Genomic DNA, 26212 nt, shown 5'->3' on the forward strand with positions numbered 1-26212 from the left:
GACTGCCTGAAGAAAACATCCACATTTCCACAATCCATAATGATATGGGGCTGCATGTCAGGCAAAGGCACTGGGGAGATGGCTGTGGTTACTTCTTCAATAAATGCACAGGTTCACATTGACATTTTGGACAGTTTTCTTATCCCTTCAATTGAAAAGATGTTTGGGGATAATGAACTAATTTTCCAAGATGACAATGCATCGTGCCATAGAGCAAAAACTGTGAAAGCATTCCTTGGTGAAAGACACATCCAGTCAATGTCATGGCCTGCAAATAGTCCAGATCTCAACCCAATAGAAAACTTGTGGTGGAAATTGAAAAAATGGTCCACGACGAGGCTCCGGCCTGCAAAGCTGATCTGGCAACTGCAATCAAAGAGAGTTGGCACCAGATTGATGAAGAATACTGTTTGTCACTCATCAAGTCCATGCCTAAGAGACTGCAAGCTGTTATAAAAGCCAGAGGTGGTGCAACTAAGTACTAGTGATGTGTTTTGAATGTTCTTTTGTTTGTCTGTTTTTCATGATGATTCCATATTTTTTTCCCTGTGCTTGGTCTATAAAAGTAACATTTACTGACTTCCACAATGCTTTTTCTTCATTTCTTTTAGTGTTTCTGAAGGCCAAGAAGTTGCACTTTGGAATGACTTTATTATTGTATCATGTTTGTGATCTGAGTTTGTTCTACAGAATAAAACGTGTGAATGAGCGCTCATTCAAGACCGGTGATTCCATACTTTTTGCCAGGGGTTGTAGGTTTGAAAGTTTAGAGGGTTTTGAAAACCTGTAATGAGGATCTTGGTTGGTGTTGGTGCTTTAAAACTGTGTAGGAATAGTATGCAAGAAGACACAACTCTAGTTTGTTGGCAGACATCGTGTCACACACTGTTCTATAATGCCCAACTATTTGCACCACATGGCCTCAATCCTGTCAGGGCTCGACATTAACGCTTGTCCGGGACAAGTGATACTTTATGTCGGACAAGTTCATCGTCTCAGTTACTTGTCCGATCGGACAAGTGCCAAAATACGCCGATATTCGGGTTACATATCAAATTCATCAGTTTATTCACATGATTTCCGAAGCATCTCACTCGACATATACCCTGTCCACACTAGGGATTTTGTACCGATACAAAACTACTTTCGTACCGCAACACCTGTCCACACTAGCAACTATACCGGTACTGTAGCGGTATAACTGTATCGGTACGAAACCCACAAATGTATGGGTTTCGTACTGGTACAGTATCGGTACTGTAGCGCTTCGCTGTAGTGTGGACAGATGAAGCGGCTCTGTATCGATACAAATATAATGCGCATGCGCAATGAACCATTCCTACGTCTTCCGGGTTATTCATACAATACAATACGCCCGTGCTTTCCAGCTGTAAATAAAACGTCAAAATGGCTCAAAACGACCGTGGAGCAAAGAAAGGGGGGAGAAAGGGAGAGGGGGAGGGGAAGAGAAGGAAAGAGGGAGAAAGTGAGGGGGGAGGGAGGGAGGGGGAAAGAGGGAGGAAGAAAGGAGGAAGAGGAAGGGAGGGGAAGAGAAGGAAAGCGGGAGAAAGGGAGGGGAAGAGAAGGAAAGCGGGAGAAAGGGAGGGGAAGAGAAGGGAAGAGGGAGAAAGTGAGGGGGGAGGGAGGGAGGGAGGGGGAAAGAGGGAGGAAGAAAGGAGGAAGAGGAAGGGAGGGGAAGAGAAGGAAAGCGGGAGAAAGGGAGGGGAAGAGAAGGAAAGCGGGAGAAAGGGAGGGGAAGAGAAGGGAAGAGGGAGAAAGTGAGGGGGGAGGGAGGGAGGGGGAGGAGGGAGAGAAAGGGAGGGGAGGAGGAGGGAGAGAAAGGGAGGGGAGGAGAAGGGAGAGAAGGAGGGAGAGAAAGGGAGGGGAAGAGAAGGGAAGAGGGAGAAAGTGAGGGGGGAGAAAGGGAGATTCGTTTTCTTTGTTTCTTTCTCAACTGCCTCGCGCATTTTATACGATTCGACTGAATAAACGACCACCAGAAATACAGACTGTACATTGACAACAAAAAGCACACACACGTCGTTTCATCCGCCATATTCTCGGAAGGAAGTTACTCGGTAACCACAGAAACATTTCGCGCACGCGCATTTCAACTACCGTGAAAGAAAACCGCAAACATTTCTCGCTAGTGTGGACAGATGCACTAAACTGTACCGGTGTACTTTGTATCGATACAGTTATACCACTATCGTACCGGTATAAGTGTGAACACAGCAATATTGCTTTGATGAATCGCCGGATGTTTCTATTCGGAAAGAGCGATGTGCGCATGCGCCATATTCCACTTGCGAAACCGGCCAATACCGCTTCGTGTATTTGAGCTGAAAAGTAAACGGTCGTTTATGATTGGTTTTAATCGTGTCATACACATGGATTTGTTGACATTTCTGCTGGCGGGATCATTATTCAGCTGTATATTTACGTTGAGTATGTAGTAATTTCCAAATCTTTGAATTGTTGTTGATGGTGTTCATTATATAGCCGAGCGTGTGCTGGCGGGGAATGCGCGCCTGCATGCGTGTGGATTGACAGGGAGTGAGGTAGGAGTGGGGAAAGTTATCTATGAAATACCAAGCTGTCATATGGCTGCTAATTGGGTTACTGGCTGTATTAATTAACTAATTAGTAATGGGAGTTTAGGGATTTGAAACATAGGGCTCTACAATTGAGATATAATTATGGATTATTTGAAATTATCTTTTTTTGACCATTAAATACCATACAGGAGCCACACTGAATAATTAGACAGCAATTAATCAGTGGAGGATATATATTCAAAATTAATAATTTAAAAATGAAAATATATATGAGTGATTCCACGCTTATGGGTACTGAAATGGGGACATGAACTTATTCACCTAAAACCATTTCTTTTTTTACCATCAGGTCACAAAACATGTAATCTTTAATGAATGATGTGTTAAAAGATAACTTTAATTTTCTGAGATGTAATAAAAACATATTTATATGCCAAAGTCAAGCCTATGAGTTCCAAAATGATGTCTGTTCCATTACTTCTGTTACGATTGTCCATCTCGCGTCTGTTACAAATTAATTACAATCTAGCTCTATACCATGTTAATCTTATTGAAAGAATGTGCATGTTTATTCTACTACACACGTTTATTAATTATATTTGCTAAAACATCACCTTCCTATGTTTCAAAAAGTAATTCTACATTGTTAAAATTGAGAATATATATGTCCACAACACTTCTGTTACGTTCTGACTTTGGCATATAAATATGTTTTTATTACATCTCAGAAAATTCAAGTTATCTTTTAACATATCATTCATTAAAGATTACATGTTTTGTGACCTGATGGTAAAAAAAGAAATGGTTTTAGGTGAATTTTTAAAAATAAGTTCATGTCCCCATTTCAGTACCCATAAGCGTGGAATCACTCATATAATTTTAATTTTCAATTTCTCATAAATTAATGATTGATGGAGTCCAATTGATGGAGCAGAACTCAAGGGTTGATAGATGAAGATGAATAGAAACTATTTGTATCCATTCATCTGTGAGTCAGTAGAGGTGTGGAGGTTTTCATAACAAGATATATTATCTTATCATTTGATAACTAGATTTCAGTGTATAATAATCAGTGATTTACAGTATTAATCAGTCAATTTTGTTATCAGTTGTTTTTATTTGTAGCACTGTTATTTGTTTCTCTTGTCCAAACTAGTGATATCTCGTCAAGTCATAAATTTTATGATAATGTTACTTTTTGTGATATTTGTTACTGAACTGCAGAGTACTGATCTGTGTGTATATATAATGGTTAGTGTTTCTGGGTCTCATAGTAGTGTTATTTTGTTCTTAAAACTTTATGTTAATAATTTCTACTCTATTGGAATATATTGCTTCTGAACTTCAGCATAATAATTGGTGAATTATGGTATCAATCAGTCTGTTTTACTATATTTTGAACTTTTGCCTCAGTATATCAAGTATTGATTACTTTTGATTCATAGATATTATGCATATGTTGTGAATTCGGAAACAAATGCCATAAAGATTGTTGGGTTACAAATAGTTTATTTGTGGGGGTTTTTTCTCAAATATTTCTTCGGACAAGTCAACTTCACATTCGGACAAGTAAATTTCCTTTCAACTTGCCCGACAAGACAAGTGGTTTCAAAAGTTAATGGAGAGCCCTGCCTGTGTCCACATACTCCGCGAGGGTAAAATTTAACAAGAAGTATAAACCTGGCCTAAGAAAGCGAAAGACCTATAAGGCTAATCAAGGCTAGTACTTAACCATTTACTAAGACTTTACTGTTACTGTGGCAAATACACCTTAAACCTTTTTGACTTTGCAAGTTTTAACACAATATAATAGTGTGGATCAACACAAAGTGTCGAAATAAAGTACTAAACACAAACCACCCTCCGATAAGTGGTTTCAAAGAACTTTTCAAAGTTCTCTCACCTTAATCACAAGAAAACCTTTGTCCTACTTAGAACAAGCTGAATCAGTGAGCCAAGATGCATCACAACGCTTCCATTAAAATCTAATTCAATACGTATTAGAATCACAATTATTTTATGCAATACATCAGAGATAAAATTGCCATGGGCAAACTACGTGCAAGCCTGCGTGATTACTACAGCGACTACTATAAAATGAAGTAAAGAAATCTAACATATAATAGAATGCAAGCATAGTAGAGTAACAGAAGAGGAGGGAAGGCGGGAGAGATAGATAGAACACTTACCTCATCACTTTGCTGATCAAAAGGCTGGCTCTGCTCTTAGGGGGGCCGGACTGGTTGAATGACAGCACTCCACCTGCAGCTGCATTACTCTCCTCCACCCTGAGCTCTGCCTCTCCGTCGCCTCCTGACCCACTGTCTGGCTTATAAGTGAAGATAATGGTGGGTTTCTGGTTGGGGTCATCCGTTTTTGACTCTGAAAACCAGTGCTGCCTCTGGAGAGGAGGAGGAGGTAACATGGTGATAACAGTCCCATCCAAACCCACCAGCTTCCCTTTCTCTTTCTCCACTTTCTCTTTTTGTTCATCCTCATCTTTCCGCCGGCGGAAGAAGCTCTTGAAGGAGATCCAACGTTTAGGCCTGTTACTGTCAGCTGAGCGTCTACCTTCTGCCCCAGGGCTGACTTCCCCATCACTGGGCCTAGAACCCATGGGTCTGGTCCAGTTACTGAAGTGCCTCTGAAGAAGATTACTGGCATGATATGGAGAAGAGGTGGATCTGGGTGGGGGGAAAGGAGCACTGGGTTCAGATTTTGGACTTGTGGAAGCCTCAGCTGCTGAGGTACTCTGAGACTTGGGCAAGAGTTTGGATGACGTGTCCTTGTGAGATTTGGACAGGCTACTGTCTGTAGAGCAGTGTAAGGATTTGGGTCTGCTGAGAGTACCCTTAGTGGCATCAGGGGGAAGAGAGTAGAGCTCCTCAGCACTGCATGTCTTGCTGTGAGCAGAGGGCGAGTCTGGAGGAGACTGGGGTGGCTGGATAGAGGCTACTATCTGAGACAGTACCATGCTGGCCTTCTCCCTGTGCCCTGATTCAGTGCTATTGAAGGTTTGGCACTCACTGCTGCCTGCTGCAGATGAATCATCACTGGGGTTACAGCTACTGGGGAGTTGAATGGAGCTGCTTTTTGTCAGACTGCTAGAGGCAATGCTAGGAGTGGGGACAATGTTTGTTCTAGGGCTGGAAATAGTAACTGAAATGTTGGCTGCTGTACTGCAGTTATGAGTACTTTTGGCTTTGTCATTGTGAGGTACAGCTTTTGTGATGTCTCTCTCTTCCTTAATATCAGCTGAAACAAATTTTTTACTGGGCTTGTGTTCTGTGGGTGAGGACTGAACATTTTCAGAGTTGCCGATTTCCTCGTACGTGTGGCTGGGTGCCCGACCTGTTCCCGGCTTGGGCTGTGGCAACTCCCCACTCACACCCAGAAAGCTCTTATACACAGCCAGATTATCATATGCACTTGGGTTAATCACGATGGGAACTTTCACTGCATTCTTTGAACTGCGTGCATATGTGGGTTCATCTCTGATGATGATTGGGAAAGGAGGCATACCAGCATTATTGTAGCTGTTAAATTTGATCTCTGACAAATTAGGTGACTTCACAGGTATGGTGCGTGAGGAGGAGATGCCGGCAACAGGGGAGGTGGGAGCTGATTTATGGTTGCCATGTCTGGGAGGGACTGATGACCCAGATGGTGTCCCACTGAGCAATTCTACTTTGGGGAGCTTCTGCCGAGGGCTAGTGCTGGATGTCCATACTTCTTGGTAACGAATGTTCCCAGGCTTCTTACAGGAAGGGCTGGATGTAGCAGGACTGACTAAGGCAGGACTTAGTGAGCCTGGTACTGATGAAGAAACTGAGGTGAATGGTGATATTGGAGTGGCTGGAGACACTGCTGCAGACTTAGGAGAAAGTGGAGATTTGGCTGATATAGGTGATTTTGGGGAGAGAGGAGAAACAGACAGGGGTATGTTTTTTGAGGCTCCTGGATAGGGTGGGGGACCCAGTGCTGTGGTTGGGCCTTTGGGCCTGGCAGTGCTCTCAGTAGTTCGTTCCTCAGTGCTGGCCATAGAAGCGGACACATCCACAACAGTGTAAGGCTTACAGATGGGAGTCTTCTCCAAACTCACTACTCTATAGGGTTTAGGCTGTTCCTCCGTTGGGCTAAAGCTTATTGTGATTGGCTGGCCAGGGAGTGCCTGTGGAAGAGGTCCACCCTCTCTCTGATTAACGTCTTGATCCTGTAGTCGGATGGCCAGAACAGCTTTGTGGGTCTCAGTGGCTTTAGGCGAGCTTAATGCTCGACCTGCTGGGTCTTGTACTGCAGAGTTTCCACAAATTGAAATAGGGTGTAAACCATTAGGCTGGATACGGGGGACACTACCGCCACTGCTGGAGGTGCAGGAGTCCTCAGGTAGAGATGATGAGGACTCGGGTGAGGTGATGGACTCAGAGTTAGACAGGAAGCCACTACCCTGGGGGTCAGAGCCATATGGAAGCAGGCTGGGTGCTCCGCTGGAGTCCATGGAAGGATAGCCATTTAGAATCTCATCATAACCATCATAGTCAACAGCACATATCCGTTGCAGTGAGCGATTCCGTAAAGGTACAGTGTTCCACTTCTTACCAGCTGCAAAGGGAACTGGAGACAGAGTTGCAGCACGGAAATTAGCAAAGCGTGGCTGACCCCTCATCCGGATCTCCATAGCCAAAAGCTCTTCATCACTCTCATCCCAGCTCTCGTGTTCACCATCATCATCACTCTCACTTTCCTCTTCATATTCCTCGTCCTCTTCTCCATCACTGGAAAATTCTGGGTAGCAAAAGCGTCCCCCCTCTGAACTGATGATCTCTGCGCTGTCACTCAAAGAGACATGCTTATTTGCACTGTTGCTATGACCCAAGGCCAGGCAGCTGGCTGCAGGCAAGCCTCTCTCCAATGAACGCCTATATGAGCAGCTGATCCGGCCCAAGAAGTCGTCCCTGCTGGAGCTCAGATCTGAGCCCAAACCTGCAATCTCCTTCAGCACATCCGTTAGGCCATTGTTATTGTTACTGCTTGGTGGACAGAGTGAGGCAAATCCCTCCATCTCTACCCTTTCATCATTTCTCTCATTGTTGTTTGGTTCTGTGGGCCTCTTCCGGTTTAAGCCATTGTGATTCCAAATAGCGAAAGCTGAAGCTTTTCCAGGCTCTGCCCCCTCTACCAGCTTCTGAGGATTTCCTTCTAAATCTAGCCCCAATCCAGAGCATGGGAGCATCATGGTGGGCTTTACCGCAATTGTGGGCTTTTTTGCTACAGGAGGGCGGAACTGGCCCGAACGGGAAGAACTGCTGCTTCTTTGAGGGTTGCTAGCAAGGTTAGCGTTGATTATAGCCCTGCTCCCTGTGGGTGAGTGGCTTGGGTGGTTAATGTTATTTGTGCCTCCTGTGGAGGTGTGACTGTGTTGGGTGAGGACTTGTTCAGGGGGACACTTGTGTAGACCCCCCTCAGGTAGGCGGTGCAGACTCTTGGGCTTGAAGCAGTTCTTGCACTCGCCAGGCTTCCACACGTGTTCAGTGAAGGTGTTGCAAGCAGACATGTCTGCAGTGCTGACAGCAGCACACTCAGTGGACAGGAAAGCTCTCCATCACAGACACAGCTGCTCCAGTCCAGGGGCAGGTGAGCAACTTCTACTTATTACAATGACAAAGCCACCTGGAAAAGAAACATTCAAGGGTAAGCTGCTATTCATTACTGACAAATTGAACAGTGTAATCCTGGTGTAATAGTTTACAATATTACTTAATTGTATTTAAAGATTAACAAAACCTAAATTTAAACTCTTTTACACGGACAGATAATATCCATATAAGACATGTTTGTTCACTTGTTCATATTTGTACCTGCATTTTCTATGCACAAATTTTATTTTAAAAGAAAAACAATGTCCTTGGGTGTTGACATCTCACTCTCTCCGAGGTTCAAATATCACACTCTGAGTACAAATTACGCGAGAGAATCCAAGGTTGTGACATCATTTACAAACTACATGACTTACCGAGGCTAGGGGAGCTAGTGGATACACTGCTTCTAAATTGCAGTAAACAACCCTGAAGGTGCCTGAGTACCAAGTGGATGGGTGTAAAAGTAAGCCCGATCACTGAACCAGTGAACACACACACACACACACACACACACACACACACACACACACTGAGCAGACTCATACCCCAGCCTTTGGGAGTCTATCTATTCATCTATGCATGCCTATAAATACTTAATCGCTGGCTACTGTGTTGCCTTTTTTTTTTTCAAAAAATGACTTTCCTTGTATTTTTACGTGACGTGCTTTTGTTTGTTTTATTCACTGAGAAAAGCGATCTTTTTAGACAGCAAGAATCAAGTTACTATGACACCAGGATTGTTTATGACGATCTGTGTCAGTACTGTCTATGTGTTATCTAGCCAAGTGAGATTTCAACTTCATAAAAGTGAAGTCTCTGTTGGTTCACGGATTTTGTTGCCAGTAAAAACCACATGGTTACAGAAAATTTTTGATTTATATTTTTAGAATTAGAAACCTTTATTTGTCACATATACATTACAGCACAGTGAAGTTCTTTCTCTGCATTTAACCCATCTGAAGCAGTGAAAGGGCACACGAGAGAGAGAGAGAGAGAGAGAGAGAGAGAGAGAGAGAGAGAGAGAGAGAGAGTGCAGTGGTGCCCGAGGATTTATTTATTTTTTTATTTTAAGAATTAGAAGCCTCTATTTGATGGCTCTGTTTTCCAAAGGTAAACAGAGATCTAGTATGCTGGCTACATCCAGCTTCAGTACAAATGGTTGTGTCCAGGTGAGCCTATTTTTAGCAACATTATAACTTTTTAAATGGATATTGCTATAAAGTTTTATTTTTAATTTAAACGTGCAGAGGGCTTATCACGGAACTTGCCTTGATTGGCAAACGGTATTTATTTCTGGGTTTTGTTTGACTTGTTAATGTACAAAGCCATTCCAATATTAAGACATGCATTGACTGTGATATTCCAGCAGGGGGTGCAGTGTGAATAAGACTTGGATAGTGTTTGACTCGAAATGACCATATTTTAATGGAACGACACTAAAAACAATTTTCCGACATGAAACTACAGAACGATGTAGCTTTGTGTGCTCAGTTTCCTTAACAAGACTTTACACGTATATTCAGGTAATGATGAAAGTATCATGATATTAAACCATAAAAATAGGCTGTCAACTTGACAGAACAGGAGAATTAAGTTGTATATTCTAGTGTGAATGTATAAGATATATGAAGGGCTACGCATTACTAAGATGATGAATACATGTACGCTGTCTCTCAATTTCTTACATGCACACAGAGAGAGAGAGAGAGAGAGAGAGAGAGAGAGAGCCTGTCAAGCATTTTTCTGCTCTATATTTAGCACCCAGCTAAGACCAGTTGCATGTAGTTATCTGCCACTGTGTGACACGCTGAAAAAAAAAAAAAAACACACACACACACACACACACACCAAGACCTGGTTCCAGTGAGCTTCCTTTTGAGAAGCTGAATGCAGAAAGTATGTTGAAATAAGAACGACTTGACAGAAATGAAACATAATTTGACCAAATCAAGTCAATCTATGTTTAGGGTTGGTATTATATCTGATGTTAATAACACTTATATGCATACGCAAAACGTCTGTCAACATGCTTTTGTTTTCAACATTATTTTCCAACAAAATGATAAAAATATATATTTTTAACCTCCTAAGGCCCAAGCTGTTTTTTTTTTACATGCATTTTTTATTTCTCTTTGCTATTTGGGCTTATTAGAACCTGATTAGAATAAAAACTAAGCATCATCTTTTGATAAGATGTACTTTTAGAGAAAAAGTATGTCCACATATGTGGATTCTTGTTCCGAATTTCCATAAAGTGCTGTCCACGCATGTGACCGCTAAGCCCTAGGAGGTTAAGTATAAAATCATCGTAGATTTGAGACACGATTTATCAATTGTAATAAATTTCGAAAGCTTTGAAGTTCACCTGACACAGCTTGTCCTCAGTTCTATGACGACTTGTCCACAATGACAGCCAGTGGTGGAATGTAGCTGGACCTTTACTAAAAGTACTGTACTTTTTTTGGTAAACTTAAGGTATTTTACTTGAATATATTTTCATCCTATGCGATTATATACTTCTACTGCATTGTAGCTTTTACTCCACTACATTTGTCTGGCAGCGTTAGCTCCTAGCTACGTTTCAGATTGCAATTTTTTTCATACCCTTCCTGTCCAGTGAAAACTGCGCATCTCCAAATGTGATTTTGAATGTTTGACAACAAGCAAGAGACAACAAACATGTTTGCTGTTGCAGGTTGAGAGTTCAATAAGAGCTCAACAGATTTATTGAGCACAGGGACGTTTCAGTCTGTAGTCTTACTAACAGTTATATATATATATATAACTCGTATCATCGCAAAGGGGAGAATGATTGAGAAGGAGTTGGCGGCTGCTGCGGCCCAAGTGCAAAAGTGGTCGTGGCTCTCAGGGTCACAGTGATCAGATCTGGATCTGAACAGATCACCATGGCAACTCCCTGTTCAGCCACGAGCAGATACAATACATCAGGAACATTTTCTCCAGCGTACTGACCCAAATCCCTCACTCTCACTCCCCCCTCCTCCCCCACTGGTGAACAATCATCACAAATGAACATTCAGACTGACTTGTTCAAGTTCAAAATCAAATGCGATTAATAACACGCACGCAAACACTGGACATGTGGTGCGAGTTTGATAAACTGGAATGAATGACGTTATATTATGGGAAAGTGAGTCAATTTATGGCTTAGATCTACGGAAATGTTGCGAAATATGCCACTGTGTTTACTGGCAGACATGTGCAGTCATCTCCACGATTTTATGATCAGTTTTTATTTACTTAGAACAGATTCACTTTAATTAAAGATTTTGTGCGGCATTATGTTAAGTAACCACAGTAACCATTTTTAGCAAATGTGCCAATAATTCTGGAGCTGAATGTATATGTGTAAAGAACGTAAAGACTGAAGTGTGCGCTCGTGTGTGTTCATACACTATTGAGGACCAAATGTCCCCACAAGGATAGTAAAATCTGACAATTTCAACCTCGTGGGGACATTTGGATGGTCCCCACAAGGGAATTGCTGCTGTTGTGTTTTTTAAACAAAAATTAAAAGTAAATAAATAAATAAAAGAGCCAAAAAGTTTCCTTTTCGTTACTGAGATTAAGGTTAGACGCAGGCACAGCATTAATTAACTGCAATGATTCATCCATTATCTGTAGCCGCTTTATCCTGTGCAGGGTCGCAGGCAAGCTGGAGCCTATCCCAGCTGACTACGGGCAAAAGGCGGGGTACACCCTGGACAAGTCGCCAGGTCATCACAGGGCTGACACTGAGGCTACGTTTACATTAGACCGTATCTGTCTCGTTTTCTTCGCGGATGCACTGTCCGTTTACATTAAACCGCCTGGAAACGGGAATCCACCAGCGTCCACATTCAATCCAGATTGTGTCTGGTCCGGTGCTGTGTAAACATTGAGAATACGCGGATACGCTGTGCTGAGCTCTAGCTGGCGTCTCATTGGACAACGTCACTGTGACATCCACCTTCCTGATTCGCTGGCGTTGGTCATGTGACGCGACTGCTGAAAAACGGCGCGGACTTCCACCTTGTATCACCTTTCATTAAAGAGTATAAAAGTATGAAAATACTGCAAATACTGATGCAAATACTGCCCATGGTGTAGTTATGATTGTCTTTAGGCTTGCCATCCTTCCACTTGCAAGTGGTAAGTGATATGCGCTGGGATCACACACACAGCGGCTCAGTCCCGAATCACAGCTTGTGCACTTCACTCGCGCGCTCTGTGAGCTGCGCAGGGCCGGAGTGCGCACCCTCCAGAGGGCACTCGCTGTTCAGGGCGGAGTGATTTGGAGCGCAGGATGCCTGCGGAGCCGAGCGTATCCGTGTATTGGTGTTGCTGTGTGCACGCTAATCGTTTTAAAAACGTTAATCTGATGATCCGCTGATACGGTCTAATGTAAACATGGGCATAGACACAGACAACCATTCACACTCACATTCACACCTACGGTCAATTTAGAGTCACCAGTTAACCTAACCTGCATGTCTTTGGACTGTGGGGGAAACCGGATCACCCGGAGGAAACCCACGCAGACACGGGGAGAACATGCAAACTCCGCACAGAAAGGCCCTCGCCGGCCACGGGGCTCGAACCCTTCTTAACTGCAATAATGTCAGTGGAAGGTCCTCACAAGGATAGCGAGACAAGTGTGTGCACGCGTGTGTGTATATACTCTCTGCTCCTGGATCTCCACCTATAGGAAACATCACTCACTGTCTGGAACAAAAGGAAGTTCTGCGCATTATTCAGGCCATCGAATGGCAGTACCTGTCCTCCCCTCGCCTGTGTTACACAGCATGACTCAGCCACCTCCTGCAATTTTCTGCTGTTCTGTTTGCATAAAGTTTTTCATTTGTTTGCCCTTTTTTGGGGTCTGTGTGCCAAATGTGAAGTTCCTGCTTTGATGGCTTACACTGATGAGCGTTTGGTTTGCAAACAGGCAGCCAGAGGAGCACAGAGCTTCATTTTAGACAGCACCAGAGAAAGAGACAGTTTACTAGACAGACAATCCTGAAAAACAGCCTCCTTTATAATTTCCAAAGAATGACACGTGTGTGTTTTGAGGATGTTTCTACTTCCTGTTGTTCGAGGGGGGAAAAAACCTGGAATAAATATTTGACAACATAATGTTGGAAATAGTTTGTGTTTTTTAAATTAGTCGGTTAATTAGATCCCTCCAGCTAGGAACACCAATTTGTTGTGGGTTGGATGACTATATCGGCTATATTTTACAATATTTAAAATATGTATTATTGCAAGACAGCCTCAGGAATGAGACACATTATTGTATTCATAAAAAATAGGACTACATATTTTCTTCATTTCTACATTTCAGGACAAATGATCAAACAATCAACAAACAAAAACATTTATTTGCTCTGATATTTGAAAACGCAACAGTAGCTCTATAACTGATACTTCAGCTTTAAGAGTTCTCAGTATTTGTAGACAGAGAAGCTAGAAGTACTACCTATAGAGGTTTTTCACCTGACGTCACAGGGTCACGTGACGCCCCGGCCCCGGTGTCCGCCATTTTGAAGGTCAAGCTAGCTAATGTCAACAACATAGTAGCTAGTATGTTACTGTAGCAATATTTACGTTCAGTCATTTGGATGACTGTTAAAGCCTTTCAGTCTCAAGTTTTTCCTTTACTGTATTTACTAGTTTACTGAGCGAGCGCACTCGCTCCCGGCCTGCCCTAGCTAGCGCGCTAGCTCCGTAAACTAGTAAATACAGTAAAGGAAAAACTTGAGACTGAAAGGCTTTAACAGTCATCCAAATGACTGAACGTAAACATTGCTACAGTAACATACTAGCTACTATGTTGTTGACATTAGCTAGTGCTAACAGCTAGCTGCTAGTACACTGCTACAACTACACCGACCCTAATAATACAGTTCTTGGTCATTGCCTGGTAACAGCAAATTTATAACGGGCCATGTCTCAACAGACTAAGAAGTTATTTCAATGACATTTAATAACATTTTGTTTATCCTGAGGACCGAAAGTAAATGAAAATGTGAACAAACCTTAGCTGTAATCAGATGGCGACCACCGGCTCCAGGGACGACCCGCTGATGTAGGCATGTTACCCAGCCTGACACAAAATATTTGTAGGCATCCAAACTCTTATACGCTTTCAGATCAATACCTGTGTATGGCGATGGGTTTTTAACGACATAGGTATACAGATCATGTGGGCCGAAGTCAGGTAAAGACGAGGGCTTCGTGTACTTCCGTACGTCAGTGAACAATCCTGGTGGAAGCAGGTAAACGTCGTTCTCTAAGCCTGCTAACCTCAATTTTTGCAAATACCTCTCCCTCTGCTCGCCCTGTAAATGCCCTACGTCGCTGGATAGTGAAGGTGTTTTCTGCATCTCGCTCCTTTTTCTTTTATGTTTTTCGTTTGTCGCCTTCAAACTGATTCGAGCCGTGACCTCCAAAATGGCAGCCTCACATGACTTGGTCACGTGGGTGAAAAACCTCTATACCCCGTTCTGTATACAACGGGTGCAACAGTTTAAAAAAAAGCACTGAAGATTTGACCTTTCCCTTGGCTAGCACATTCATCTTTTCAAGCTAACGGGGATAAGCACATGACCTGACACACTGTCTGAACTGAACACAGAAGTCATACAAAATTTGCATCTAAGGAGACAGAGTTGGAAGAAAAGAATTAAAACACTAAGACATGGCCCTGTCCACACCTGGGATGAACAGCTGTCTGCAGTGATCTGATAAGTGGACAACAGAAATGCACGTGTTTACACCTGGCATACTGAATGAGCTCCAGTGACCATACTCACTCTCCCTATCCATTAGAGAGACACGAGGCGACCACGGGCGTCTGTGAGCTCATGTACGTGGAAGACAGCAGATAGCGTTCCAATTAAGTTATGCCACCCTGTGATTCAGCAAGAGCAACAGCTCAAACAAGCTCAACTGTGAGCTACTACTCACTTACGATACGTATCCCCCCCGTTCTCGCTTAGGCCACACCAATTCGATTAGTTGGTTCTCGGAATCGCCGCTTGAAGAAAATGCAAAATGAAAAAAAAAAATCGAAATCGACTGCAGATTGAGGTCACGTGACGTCGAAAACCAATCAAATCGCCCCTTTCACTTTAGATAAAGACTTGTGGAAGAAGCATGCCTGTGGAGGGGAATCCTGCAAAGCCTGTTTGTGATTGTTAGGATATTCAGCGAACAGAAGCGTAAAATCTTTGACAGGTGTGTCGAAATTCAAGAGGGGGGAAAACTTTGCACAGTTGTACTCAAGATGCCGTGAGCTTGTTACCCTGCGATGTGCCAACTCGGGCTACAACTCCGTGGAGGTGGGTTTGATTTATATATTTCATTGATTGATGTAAGGGGCAAACAAAAAAATCATTCGAAGTATTTAGCCATCAGTAGTAGCCTACTCCTGGTCAAATCTTTTTTTTCTGTGCATTGTAGATGCTCAATTGACTGTAATTCAATCGTTTATTTAGCCGATCTGTTTACTGGTTTGCCTGATAAAAGACGTGCAGCCAGAGCTCGCCCTTAATGCATATGGATGGAAATAAGATAAGCTATTAAAAGAGCCATATGAAATGTGTAACAATAATGTATTGTCTTTGTTTTGTTTCTCTATTATGAAAGCCCTCTATTTCCACCGCTAATTTTACCATCAGAGCATTTTTTAAATTTTATTTCGCACACTCGTTTCATATTTTTCCCGAAAAAAATCCAAGAACCAACTAATTAAATTGGTGTGGCCTTATATCAGAATGCAAGCAATTGAAGGAGCAGGACACTTATTATGAATGTTGACTTCAACAAATAATTAACCTTGAAACCGGTAAAGAGCAGTGTCTCTCCCCAGGGATTTCAAATAGCATCCTGGTAAACTGTCATTTTGAAATAGCATTTTGCTTCTTGAAATAGCGTCAAAATCCACCTTATATGTACAGTATGTTTCGTAAATACATTCAGTCGGTAAACAGGAAGTTGATGTGGGACCAGTGGCGGCTGGTAGTCTTTCAAACAGGGGAGGCTGGTCGGTTACGATATTTCCAGATTTTAAAAGAAAAAACACATCAATTTTGCCCATACTCTTGCCTCTGATCTGGCTGACTGTTGGCAGGGTCACAAACTGTGAAATAACAGGTTTTTTTGGCCCATTAGCCTACTGTCCAATATACATGATGGTGGTGTTGGGGGGGTATATTTTAACATTTTATATTTTAAAATTGCGGCATGTTGTTTAAAAATTGATTATTGAAAGCAGCTCTTTGTCAGGAACCTCAGCAGTAACAGCAGAGTGTTCTGGAATAGGCACAAGCACTGACCTTGGGGAGCCAAACATAGAGCTGGGTGCCACACATTTCATTCAATGACACTTTCCCTATATTTTACTTATTTTGACTGAGAAATGTTTTATTGACAATTTTGATAAGCCTTCACTTTTAATCAAGGTCTGTAGTGTGAAATGTTCTCGGCTGTGTTTTTGTTTAAAAATGTTTTCCAAATTGTAGCTGTGTTTAATTCATATCCAGAAAAATGTATATATATTCCAATATAATATACTCAGCATAAACATTTTAAATAGATTCTATATTTTTGGTCCATCCATGACATATTGCTAAAGTAGCCTATTTACTGTTGTTGATGTGGGTCACTTGCTGTTAGCCAATTCACTTTCTCGTACCAGGAGAGCTGAAAGGAACGAGTATTATTCCCTACCTTTTTCACCAAGTCAATTTGAGGCGTTGGTCTACCCTGCTCTTTAATTTTAATTTTTTCCTCGAAAGGAAGACTGGCAAATGGCTTCGCCAAAATTAAATCAGCAATGCTTGGCATCCATGCGCAGCTTTCTTGCTAGCTGACTAGCCCCCTCAAGTTCAAGTTCAGTCACTCAAACGAAATTTCTGGAACTAAGATAGCAAACTTGACAACACTATATTTACACTTTATTTACAATGAAAATATATACAAACTAAAAAAGCTGGTAGAAACCGTATGTAATGAATGAAATCGAAATGTAAGCTGATCTCTTACAATACACCACAGCACTTGCGAATCCGCATGGGACTGAACTGAGATTCACCGCTGCCTGTCTATATTTGAAACGAGCTGTCAATCAAAGAAAATATCCAGCCGCTTTCACCAATCACCAGTCTCCTCGCGGAAAGCTTTGCCATGTCCCTCCCACTGTGAGGCTGGGAGTCCGTGGGCCGGCGTTTTCGCAGTATTTGTCCAATAATCGTCTTGCATTTTGATATTGAAAAGCGCATAGCTCCCAAATGCCATTGAAGTCCACTGAGGCTGGGCTGCATCGCGCTGTCACGAGGGGGAAAAACTCACGCACACATTAGGCGAACTGGGGAAAGTTATAACGGAATGATTTCGCACTGTAGTGGGTTGAGCACATATTTCTATGATTCTGGATCTGAAATAGCAATGTTATAAGGTCGGCTATAACATAAGCCTAGCGCAATTCATCCTACACGATGTTCGTCATTTTTAGAGGAGGCTGAGCCTCCCTCGCTGTCTTAGAGCAATCGCCCGTGTGTGGGACAGACCTGAAAACGGTATACACGGTATAGAACCTCAAGCTGAAGCTCGATGCTAAATATCAAGCAGGTGTGATTTGTAGTTGCTGAGAAAAGGGTTACGAAAATTTTGTAAATCCACCCTATGTTTTTCGTAAATGCATTCAGTCGGTAAACAGGAAGTCGATGTGCGACAGACCTGAAAACAGTACACATGGTACAGAACCCCAAGCTAAAGTTTGGTAGCAAGTGGCTATGATTTGTGGTTGCTGAGAAAAAGGGTGTTTCGGACGGACGGAAATATGAAGATACAGACGGATGGACAGAGGTAAACCAGTATACCCCCTCTCCTTTGGAGTAGGGGTATAATAAAAAGCATTTGGCTGGTTTGACATACATCTCAGAAGAAGCACGAGAGTCTTCACAAGTCCCGATTAGTAGCTGCCATATCACGGGGAGAGCTATCTGGTGGTTGAGGGCGGGGGAGGAAACTGGCCAAGACTATATTAAGGAGACAAACTGGGGGGAAAAACAAACAAAAAGGCTACCATTTCTGGAAATGTATGTTTGTTTGTTTAAGTTTCAGTCTTGTGGTCTGCTAATGAAAAATAAATGGACAAGAAAAAAAAAAAAGACCACAAAAGAGGCTCTGAAAAGCAACTTTCGTCTCTGCTGTTACAGCATCATTTTTATCCAGTAGCCTAGCAGTGGAGAATTCTCCTGGTCAGAGCGATTTCCATACAATCTCACAACGATGTAATTTCTAGCTAGGGCAGTGACGGGGCAAATTAGTTGCTCCATTGTTACTGTTCAGGGACGCATTGATCCTGGGACAAAATTGTGGAAACAAATACAAAGCCACTTGGAAGAAAATCCTTGACTTTATACCACTTACAACCAAACTAAAAACGTTTCGCTGTACTTACAACTGAATGCAATCAATTATACGTTCCTAGGAGGAACAGCGAATGTATTCCTTGCTCTATATGCATAGTGGTATTAGTGCTGTTTGGAGGAATGACTCATCCCCATGACTCAGCCATTACTGAGTATTGTTCTTAAAATACAAATAGAAAAGGCTATGAAACAGCATCTTACAGGCATCCAAAAGTCTCATCGGGATTATATTTTAATGACAAGGTCTTCTTAAAAATTGCACGTTCTTTATGGAGTGATTTTTATTTGTTCTCTTGTCCGAGTTCATGCGGTTCTTCACGCTCGTTTGAGCCAGATAATGGCTGCTCGCTGAGGGACACGAAAACTGTGGCAATTTTGTTCAGGAATTCAGAAGCAACACACACACACACACACACACACACACACACACACACACACACACACACACACAGAGAGGGAGAGAAAGAGAGACCTGAAAAGATTATAAAACAAAACCAACTCCATGAGTCATCAGAACAGTTTGGGTTTGTTAATATGAATACGTGCTTTGTGCTTCTGAAGTTTCGACAGCTGTATTGGCCCTTCAGATCAAAAACCTGATTCATGTTTATGCAAAGGACTCCAGCCTCGCTCATTACGAGTATATAGTAGCACTGTTATTTATATTACATACATGCATGCCGATCAGCCATAAAATTAAAAACAGTGACAGGTAAAGTGAATTACATCATGTTGTTACAATGGCACCTGTCAATGGGTGGGGTATATTAGGCAGCAAGAGAACAGTCAATTCTTGAAGTTGATGTGTTGGAAGCAGGAAAAAATGGGCAAGCGTAAGGACCTGAGCAACTTTGACAAGGGCCAAATTGTGATGGCTAGATAACTGGGTTTGAGCATCTCCAAAATGGCACATCTTGTAAGGTGTTCCTGGTCTGCAGTGGTTAGTACCTACCAAAAGTGGTCCAAGGAAGGACAACCGGTGAACCAGCAACAGGGTCATGGGCAGCCAAGGCTCAGATCACAAACTGTTGAAAGTTAATGCGGACACCTTTCTGTTTTAGCCAGCATTAACTTTTCAGCAGTTTGTCCTACAGTAGCTCTTTTGTGGGATTGGACTATATGGGCTAGCCTTCATGCCCCATGTGAATCAATGAGCCTTGACCGCCCATGACCCTGTCGCCGGTTCACCGGTTGTGTCAGTCTTCACACAGATCAGTAACACTGTAGAGGAAGAAAGAGGCACGATGAAATACAGAATGGAGTCTTCGTTTCTCCGTATCTATGAGGCCATTGAATTGAGCAGACTAAACCCATTAGCACTGCACAGAAAAAGTAGTGCCCGTAAGTAGCAATTTTTTTTTTTTTTTTACATCCCAGAAAACCCACATGGAACTAATTCTCATCAGTATCCTCCTCACATTAGAGTGCAATGCACAGAGGCTTATATAAGATCATTAATGGATATCATAGCCTTAGGAGGTGGAGTGAAGCAAGAGAAAACTGAGAAATTGCCCCAAAGAGTGAAGAAAAAAAAATGGCACTGCAGCTAACAGCGTTTCACAGCAGAGGTCTCCAGAATTCCCCAGCAGTCCATGAATCTTTTCATTCCTGCACTTGCGTGTATCATCCATATGATGCCAAATGCGCTTCTCCAAAGCCAAATGGTCTTTACTGTTCCTGCTCCAACCACCACGGCTCCATGGGAGCCCAAAACACTGTGGAGGGAGAGGAGAAAGAACAGCCCAATAGCCCAGAAGACCAGCATCATCCGCTATGACTCAAAGTGCATAGTGCAGACTGTAGAAACCCAAACTGCATACCAGGAGCATGACTGAAGGAGGTCACATGGATTCCAGAGTGGCAAGGACCATGCCACTGAAAAGCCTGATGGGAAACTGGATATGGAGTGTACTGGGAACACAAGCACTGAGGTTTTTTTTTTTTGAGAACTACTATTTTGTCCTCCTACTTAGACCATACATTAAGTAGGTACATGTGAGAGAGAGAGAGAGAGAGAGAGAGAGAGAGAGAGAGAGAGAGAGAGAGAGAGAGGCAGCTGCTGTTAAAACCATTTACAGACACAAACAACATTCCATTGCTGTGTGCTGCACAACCTTTAGGCTTATGGAGGGAGAAGGAGGGGGTTCTTTACTTTTATGCTGAAGGCTCTTCTTCCATTGAAATCGTGCTAATTATTCAACACTGTTGCTGCATTCATGGGGCCTTGTAAGTGGTAATTGGCAAGTTATGTATGTAATGACATTTCCCATCTCAGGACATTTGACATGCAAAGTGGGAAAGAAAAATCAAATCAAATCAAGTTTATTTGTATAGCACTTTTAACAATAAACATTGTCGCAAAGCAGCTTTACAGAATTTGAACGACTTAAAACATGAGCTAATTTTATCCCTAATCTATCCCCGATGAGCAAGCCTGTGGCGACGGTGGCAAGGAAAAACTCCCTCAGACGACATGAGGAAGAAACCTCGAGAGGAACCAGACTCAAAAGGGAACCCATCCTCATTTGGGCAACAACAGACAGCCTGACTATAATATTAACAGTTTTAACAGGTATAACCCTCAACTGTCCTCATGGGGCCGTCCTTCACAGGAGCGGTGCGATAAAACTCCAACCAGACACAGGGCACCAGGACGGACCAAGCAGGTCCGAGGGGCAAAAACCCAAACAGATGGATGCTTCTACAAAAGCATGTCTTTTGTTTGCTCTGTCAGAGCACGTAAAGCTCAAAGAACTACTTTAACCACACTTTTACAGTTACAGACTATTGATTGGCTACTGGTTCTGTTCTAGTTCAGTGGACTTTTAATATTCATGCAACATTTTGGACTGAACTTGCAGCACAGGTAGGTAGGTAGGTAGACAGGTAGGTAGGTAGACAGACAGACAGTTCAGACCTACTCCACCACCATCTTACCCAGATATTCACAAATGATGTATAACCAAGTATGCCATGACAAAAAATATATACATATGACAACAGCAGGCCGGCATCCCTTGAGCACAAGCGCTCCTCGTCACGCTGCCACACTGGTGCTGAAGGAACAGTATCCCACTACCCCCATAGTGACAGTGCTGAAGAGAGAACACTGCCACAGTACCACTGTTGTTAAACACCATACACGAGGCTCGCTAATCGGCATGCTCGCTCACCCTCCACAAGGCACGGGGAGGATACAAAGGGATGCTGCTTCACCATTTGGGTGAGCAGGAGGATGGTGAGAGGAAGTCTGTGCTGCTCTCTTTGTCTGCTGAGAGCTTCCAGCTCCAACAGTGCTCGTCAATTCTGAGAAAGAAGCGGCTCTCCTCCCCAATGCCTCCCCTGAGTGGCAAAACCTCAACAGTCTCCAAGGGACATTTTCATGCCAGCATGGGAAGATTCACCAGCACCTCCCATCTTCACTCCCTTTTCCCCCACTCCCTGCCACTTTTCTAAATAAAAGAGCACTTGTTTTTTCCCACCAAATTTCTGTCTCCCGAGTCTGTGTCCGAGCACGAGCACTTGTAGGTGCCACACTGGTGGTGAATGCAGACAGAGGACACAGACCCACACCCCAATCCTCCAGTCCTGGATCCAGTCATGCAGCATCTCCACAAGGTCAGCTTGCAGCAATCAAAGCTCTCCCAGAAGATGGCACAGGGCCTCCATGCAGCAGTAGTACCCATCCTCCAAACCAGCCTGAGACACCCAATGCTTGCTTATGAAGCTGGCAGTGGAGGATGATGTTGAGGCATTCTTGGGCACCTTTCAGAGGGTCCCAAACCAGAGAAGGCTGGAGTCTGCTGCACTGGTTCCCCACCCTAACCCTTCTACTCACTGAGGAGGCACAGTAGGCCTACTATACACACACTGAAAAAGCTGCAGATGACTACTCTACATAGTAGGCCAGCCAAACCCAGAAAAAGTCCTCTACATTTTTATTTTTTTTACTGCATCACATGTTAATAGCAGACATCCATGTGGGAAGGTAGAAAGGATGTGAGTGGATGCCATTGCCAAATTTGAATGTGAAGGTCATTTTGAAGGTCACCTAGGTTGCCATGGTTCAAAATTTGGCATTTGCCTTAATTAATGTAATAGAGCACTCTTTGATGAAAGGTGTTCATAAAATTAAATTGTTTTATCAATTGCAACTGAAGCTTTAGTATTGAGGTGTCCCCAGTGCTAGCAGACTACTCCCTACAAACTGGCCCTGGCACCTCTCATCCCCCTACCCATTCTCGTTGTGCCATTTGAGTGGGTGGGTATGGACCTGGTAAGGCCACTCCCAAAGTCCGCCTGTGGCCATGAGTACATCCTGGTAATAGTGGACTGCGTCACCAGGTATCCTGAGGCCATTCCCCTTCAAAAGAGCACATCAAAAAAACATTGCCCACGAGCTCATAGCCCCCTTCAGCCAGGTCAGGATTTCCAAAGACCCCTTCACCGACCAGGGCACTCATTCATGTCTCAGGTGATGCTAGACTTGTGCCAACTGCTGCAGGTAAAAGATTGAAAAAACGCTGTTTATCATTCACAGACAGATGGGCTTGTCAAGAGGTTTAATCAGACATTGAAGAGGCTGCATCAATGAGTGGTGGATGAAGAAGACTGCAACTGGGACCTACTCTTGCACTATATGCTCTTCACTGTCTGGTTAATTCCTCAGACCTCCACAAGCTTTACACCATTCAAGCTCCTGTCGAGGCAAAGAGCCAGGGGCCTGCTGGACATAGCCAAAGTGTCCTGGGAGGACCAATCTGTGCTATTCCACACAGTCATTACGTATGTGCGAGACTTACAAGACTGGATCAAGCGTGTGGCGCCCATCATAAAAGGAGCACATGCAGGCGGCTCAGAGAAAACAACAAGCCTACAACCAACCAGTGCAGCCCCGGGAGTTCCAGCCAGGGGACAGAGTGATCCTCCTTCTACCCAGCAGCACCTGCAAGTTTCTAGCCTTCTGGGAAGGCCCCTACACCATCACAGAGAAAGTAAGCCCAGTAAACTACTACCTGCAGTAGCCGGATAAGAGAGCTACTGCTAAACTATCACATCAACATTCTGAAAAAAACAGATTGAAACAGTGCCAGTGCTCTCTGCCCTTTCTACTGCTCACAGCCCTAACAGAAAATTAGTCCACCTTGGAGAGGCATTCACACTGGCCCAAATGCAGGAGCTCAGAGAGGTGAAAGACCAGTTTGGGGATGTGTTCTCAGTAGAACCCAGGCAGACACACATACTCCAACATAAAATCAAGACACCCACCAAAGGCCCAACCAGGTCCCAGAGGCCCACCATCAGGCTATAGAGGCAGAAGTAGCCTGCATGCTTTAATTTGGGGATAATTACATTAATGTAATGCAATGTAATGGGTTCATAGAGGAGTCCACCAGCCTGTGGTCCATCCCCACTGTAATCATCCTCAAACCCGATGGGAGCCTGTGATTGTGCAACAACTTTAGGAGGCTGAACCAAGTCTCAGAGTTCAACAGTTACTCCATGCCCTGAGTAGATGACCTCCATCGAGCACCTCATGAAAGGCTACTGGCAAGTGGCCCTCAACCCAACTCCAAAATGCCAAAAACTGCTTTTAGCACCACCACAGGCCAGTGGAACTACTGGGTTCTCCCCTTCAACCTCCATGGAGTGCAGGCAACTTTCCAGCACCTAATGGATATCCTCCTGCAGCCTCGTTGGCCCTATGCTGCCACATATCTCGAGGAGGTCATCCACTCGTACACCTGACAAACACCTACACTAGATCAAAGAGGTGCTACTCAAACTCTGGCAGGCTGGGCTGATTGCCCACCTCTGGAAGTGCCACCTGAGACTCACAGAAGCACAGTTTCTGGGCTATTGCATCATTTGCAGTCTTCTGAAGTCCCCCAGCCCACCACAAAAAGTCAGGTGCATGCTTTCTTGGGCTTGGCAGGATATTATAGACGATGGATATTATAGAGGATATTCATGCCCAACTTCTCCTCTATAGCCTCCCTCCTCTCAGATTTAAACAGGAAAGGCAAGCCAGACAAAACCCAATGGACTGCAGGAGCAGAGCAAGCTTTCTCAGCACTGAAAATGACCCTCACCAGCACACTGGTGCACCAAAACTTGGACTTTTCACAACCCTTCCTGGTACACACCGACACCTCTGAGACTGGCCTGGGTGCAGTCCTCTCCCAGGAGTTTGACGGAGAACACCCAGTCATATATGTGAGTAGAAAACTGACCTCCAAGAAGCCTTGGCCATCAAATGGGCCATAGAAGAGCTGCAGTATTCTCTCACTCGTCATCATTTCACTCTCATAACAGATCATGCCTCCCTGCACTGGATGGCAAAGGCAAAGGACTCTAACAGCCGAATAACTCGTGTTTCTCTGGTCTGAGGTCCAAACAACAGCAGACTTGAAGCTGGGGGTGGTACCGAGACAATGGCAGGCCAACCCTTGCGCAGAAGCACTCCTTGCCACACTGCCGCAGTGGTGCTGAAGGAACAGCACCCAACTCTCCTCAAAGCAGTGGCCCTGAAGAGACAGCATCTATGCACCACCACTGCTGGTAAACACTACGGCTCTCTCCTTGTCTGCTGACAGAGTCCAGCTCTGACAGTGCTCATTGGTGTTTGGAAAGAAGCAGCTCTCCTCCCTGATGCCTCCCCGAATGGCAAAATATCAACAGTCTCCAAGGTATATGCTCATGCTAGGATGGGAAGATTCACCAGCACCTCGCACCTTCACTCCCTTTCCCCCCATTCCCTGCCACCTCTGTCAATAAAAGAGCACTTGTGTATCCCACTGAATTTCTGTCTGCCAAATCTGTGTCTGAGTCCAAGCACTAGAGGCGCCACAAATACATTTATGCAATGGTATGAATGTTTAAGCAATTCCTGATACATTTGTACACTGCTGCAACAACCGGCCTAATTTCAGACAGCTATCTTCTTTCTGTTTTCCTGGGGTAAATCATCATCTTTGGCATTTCTGAGGCTCCAGCCGAATTATGGGATAGCATATTGCAGCACAATGTGGGACGTTTGCATACTATGGATGTAGTAGACCACCTGGGTACCATTCAACTACTGTTCAATGTCTACTGAGTATTTGGACACCCTACATACTGCTTTTTGCATACTAATAGTATGGAAGTATTCGTATTTGGATGCAACCGATATTTCATTCTGCATATGTAATGAATTGGCTGAAGATATACTCGTGCTTCAACTCATAATTCCTAACCCGCAACCACAGAATACCCCAAGAATACGCCCCTCAACTCCTACTCTGGAACATGCGCTCCTCAGCCCTGAGTTCAGCAAGTGACATCAATTCAACATGGCCGCTCAGGGCATCAACAGTAAACACAGCAGCAATTCTTACCTTCAAATGAGTTATATTGTTTATACAAGTATTTACTTCAGATTAATCAACATACAAACACGTTCACTTGTTAAATCTATAACAGTGAATATACAATTCACCGTTTTGAGGAGGGAACCTACAGTGCTCAGCGTAAATGAGTACACCCCCTTTGAAAAGTAACATTTTAAACAATATCTCAATGAACACAATTTCCA

The 26212-nt window shown here is 43.6% G+C and overlaps 1 protein-coding gene across 2 annotated transcripts in view; it reads right to left on the reverse strand.

Moving 5' to 3' along the window:
- peak1 (pseudopodium-enriched atypical kinase 1) overlaps positions 1 to 26212 on the reverse strand; it is a 223610-nt gene that overhangs the window by 26494 nt on the left and 170904 nt on the right. For both annotated transcript variants that reach the window (XM_060914372.1, XM_060914373.1), the window contains exon 3: positions 4748 to 8228. In XM_060914372.1, the coding sequence (XP_060770355.1) occupies positions 4748 to 8112 (3365 nt within the window). In that variant the 5' untranslated portion in view covers positions 8113 to 8228. The remainder of the gene's footprint in view (positions 1 to 4747; positions 8229 to 26212) is intronic.

The sequence above is a fragment of the Neoarius graeffei genome, chromosome 2, assembly GCF_027579695.1.
Source record: "Neoarius graeffei isolate fNeoGra1 chromosome 2, fNeoGra1.pri, whole genome shotgun sequence".
Lineage (NCBI taxonomy): Eukaryota > Metazoa > Chordata > Actinopteri > Siluriformes > Ariidae > Neoarius > Neoarius graeffei.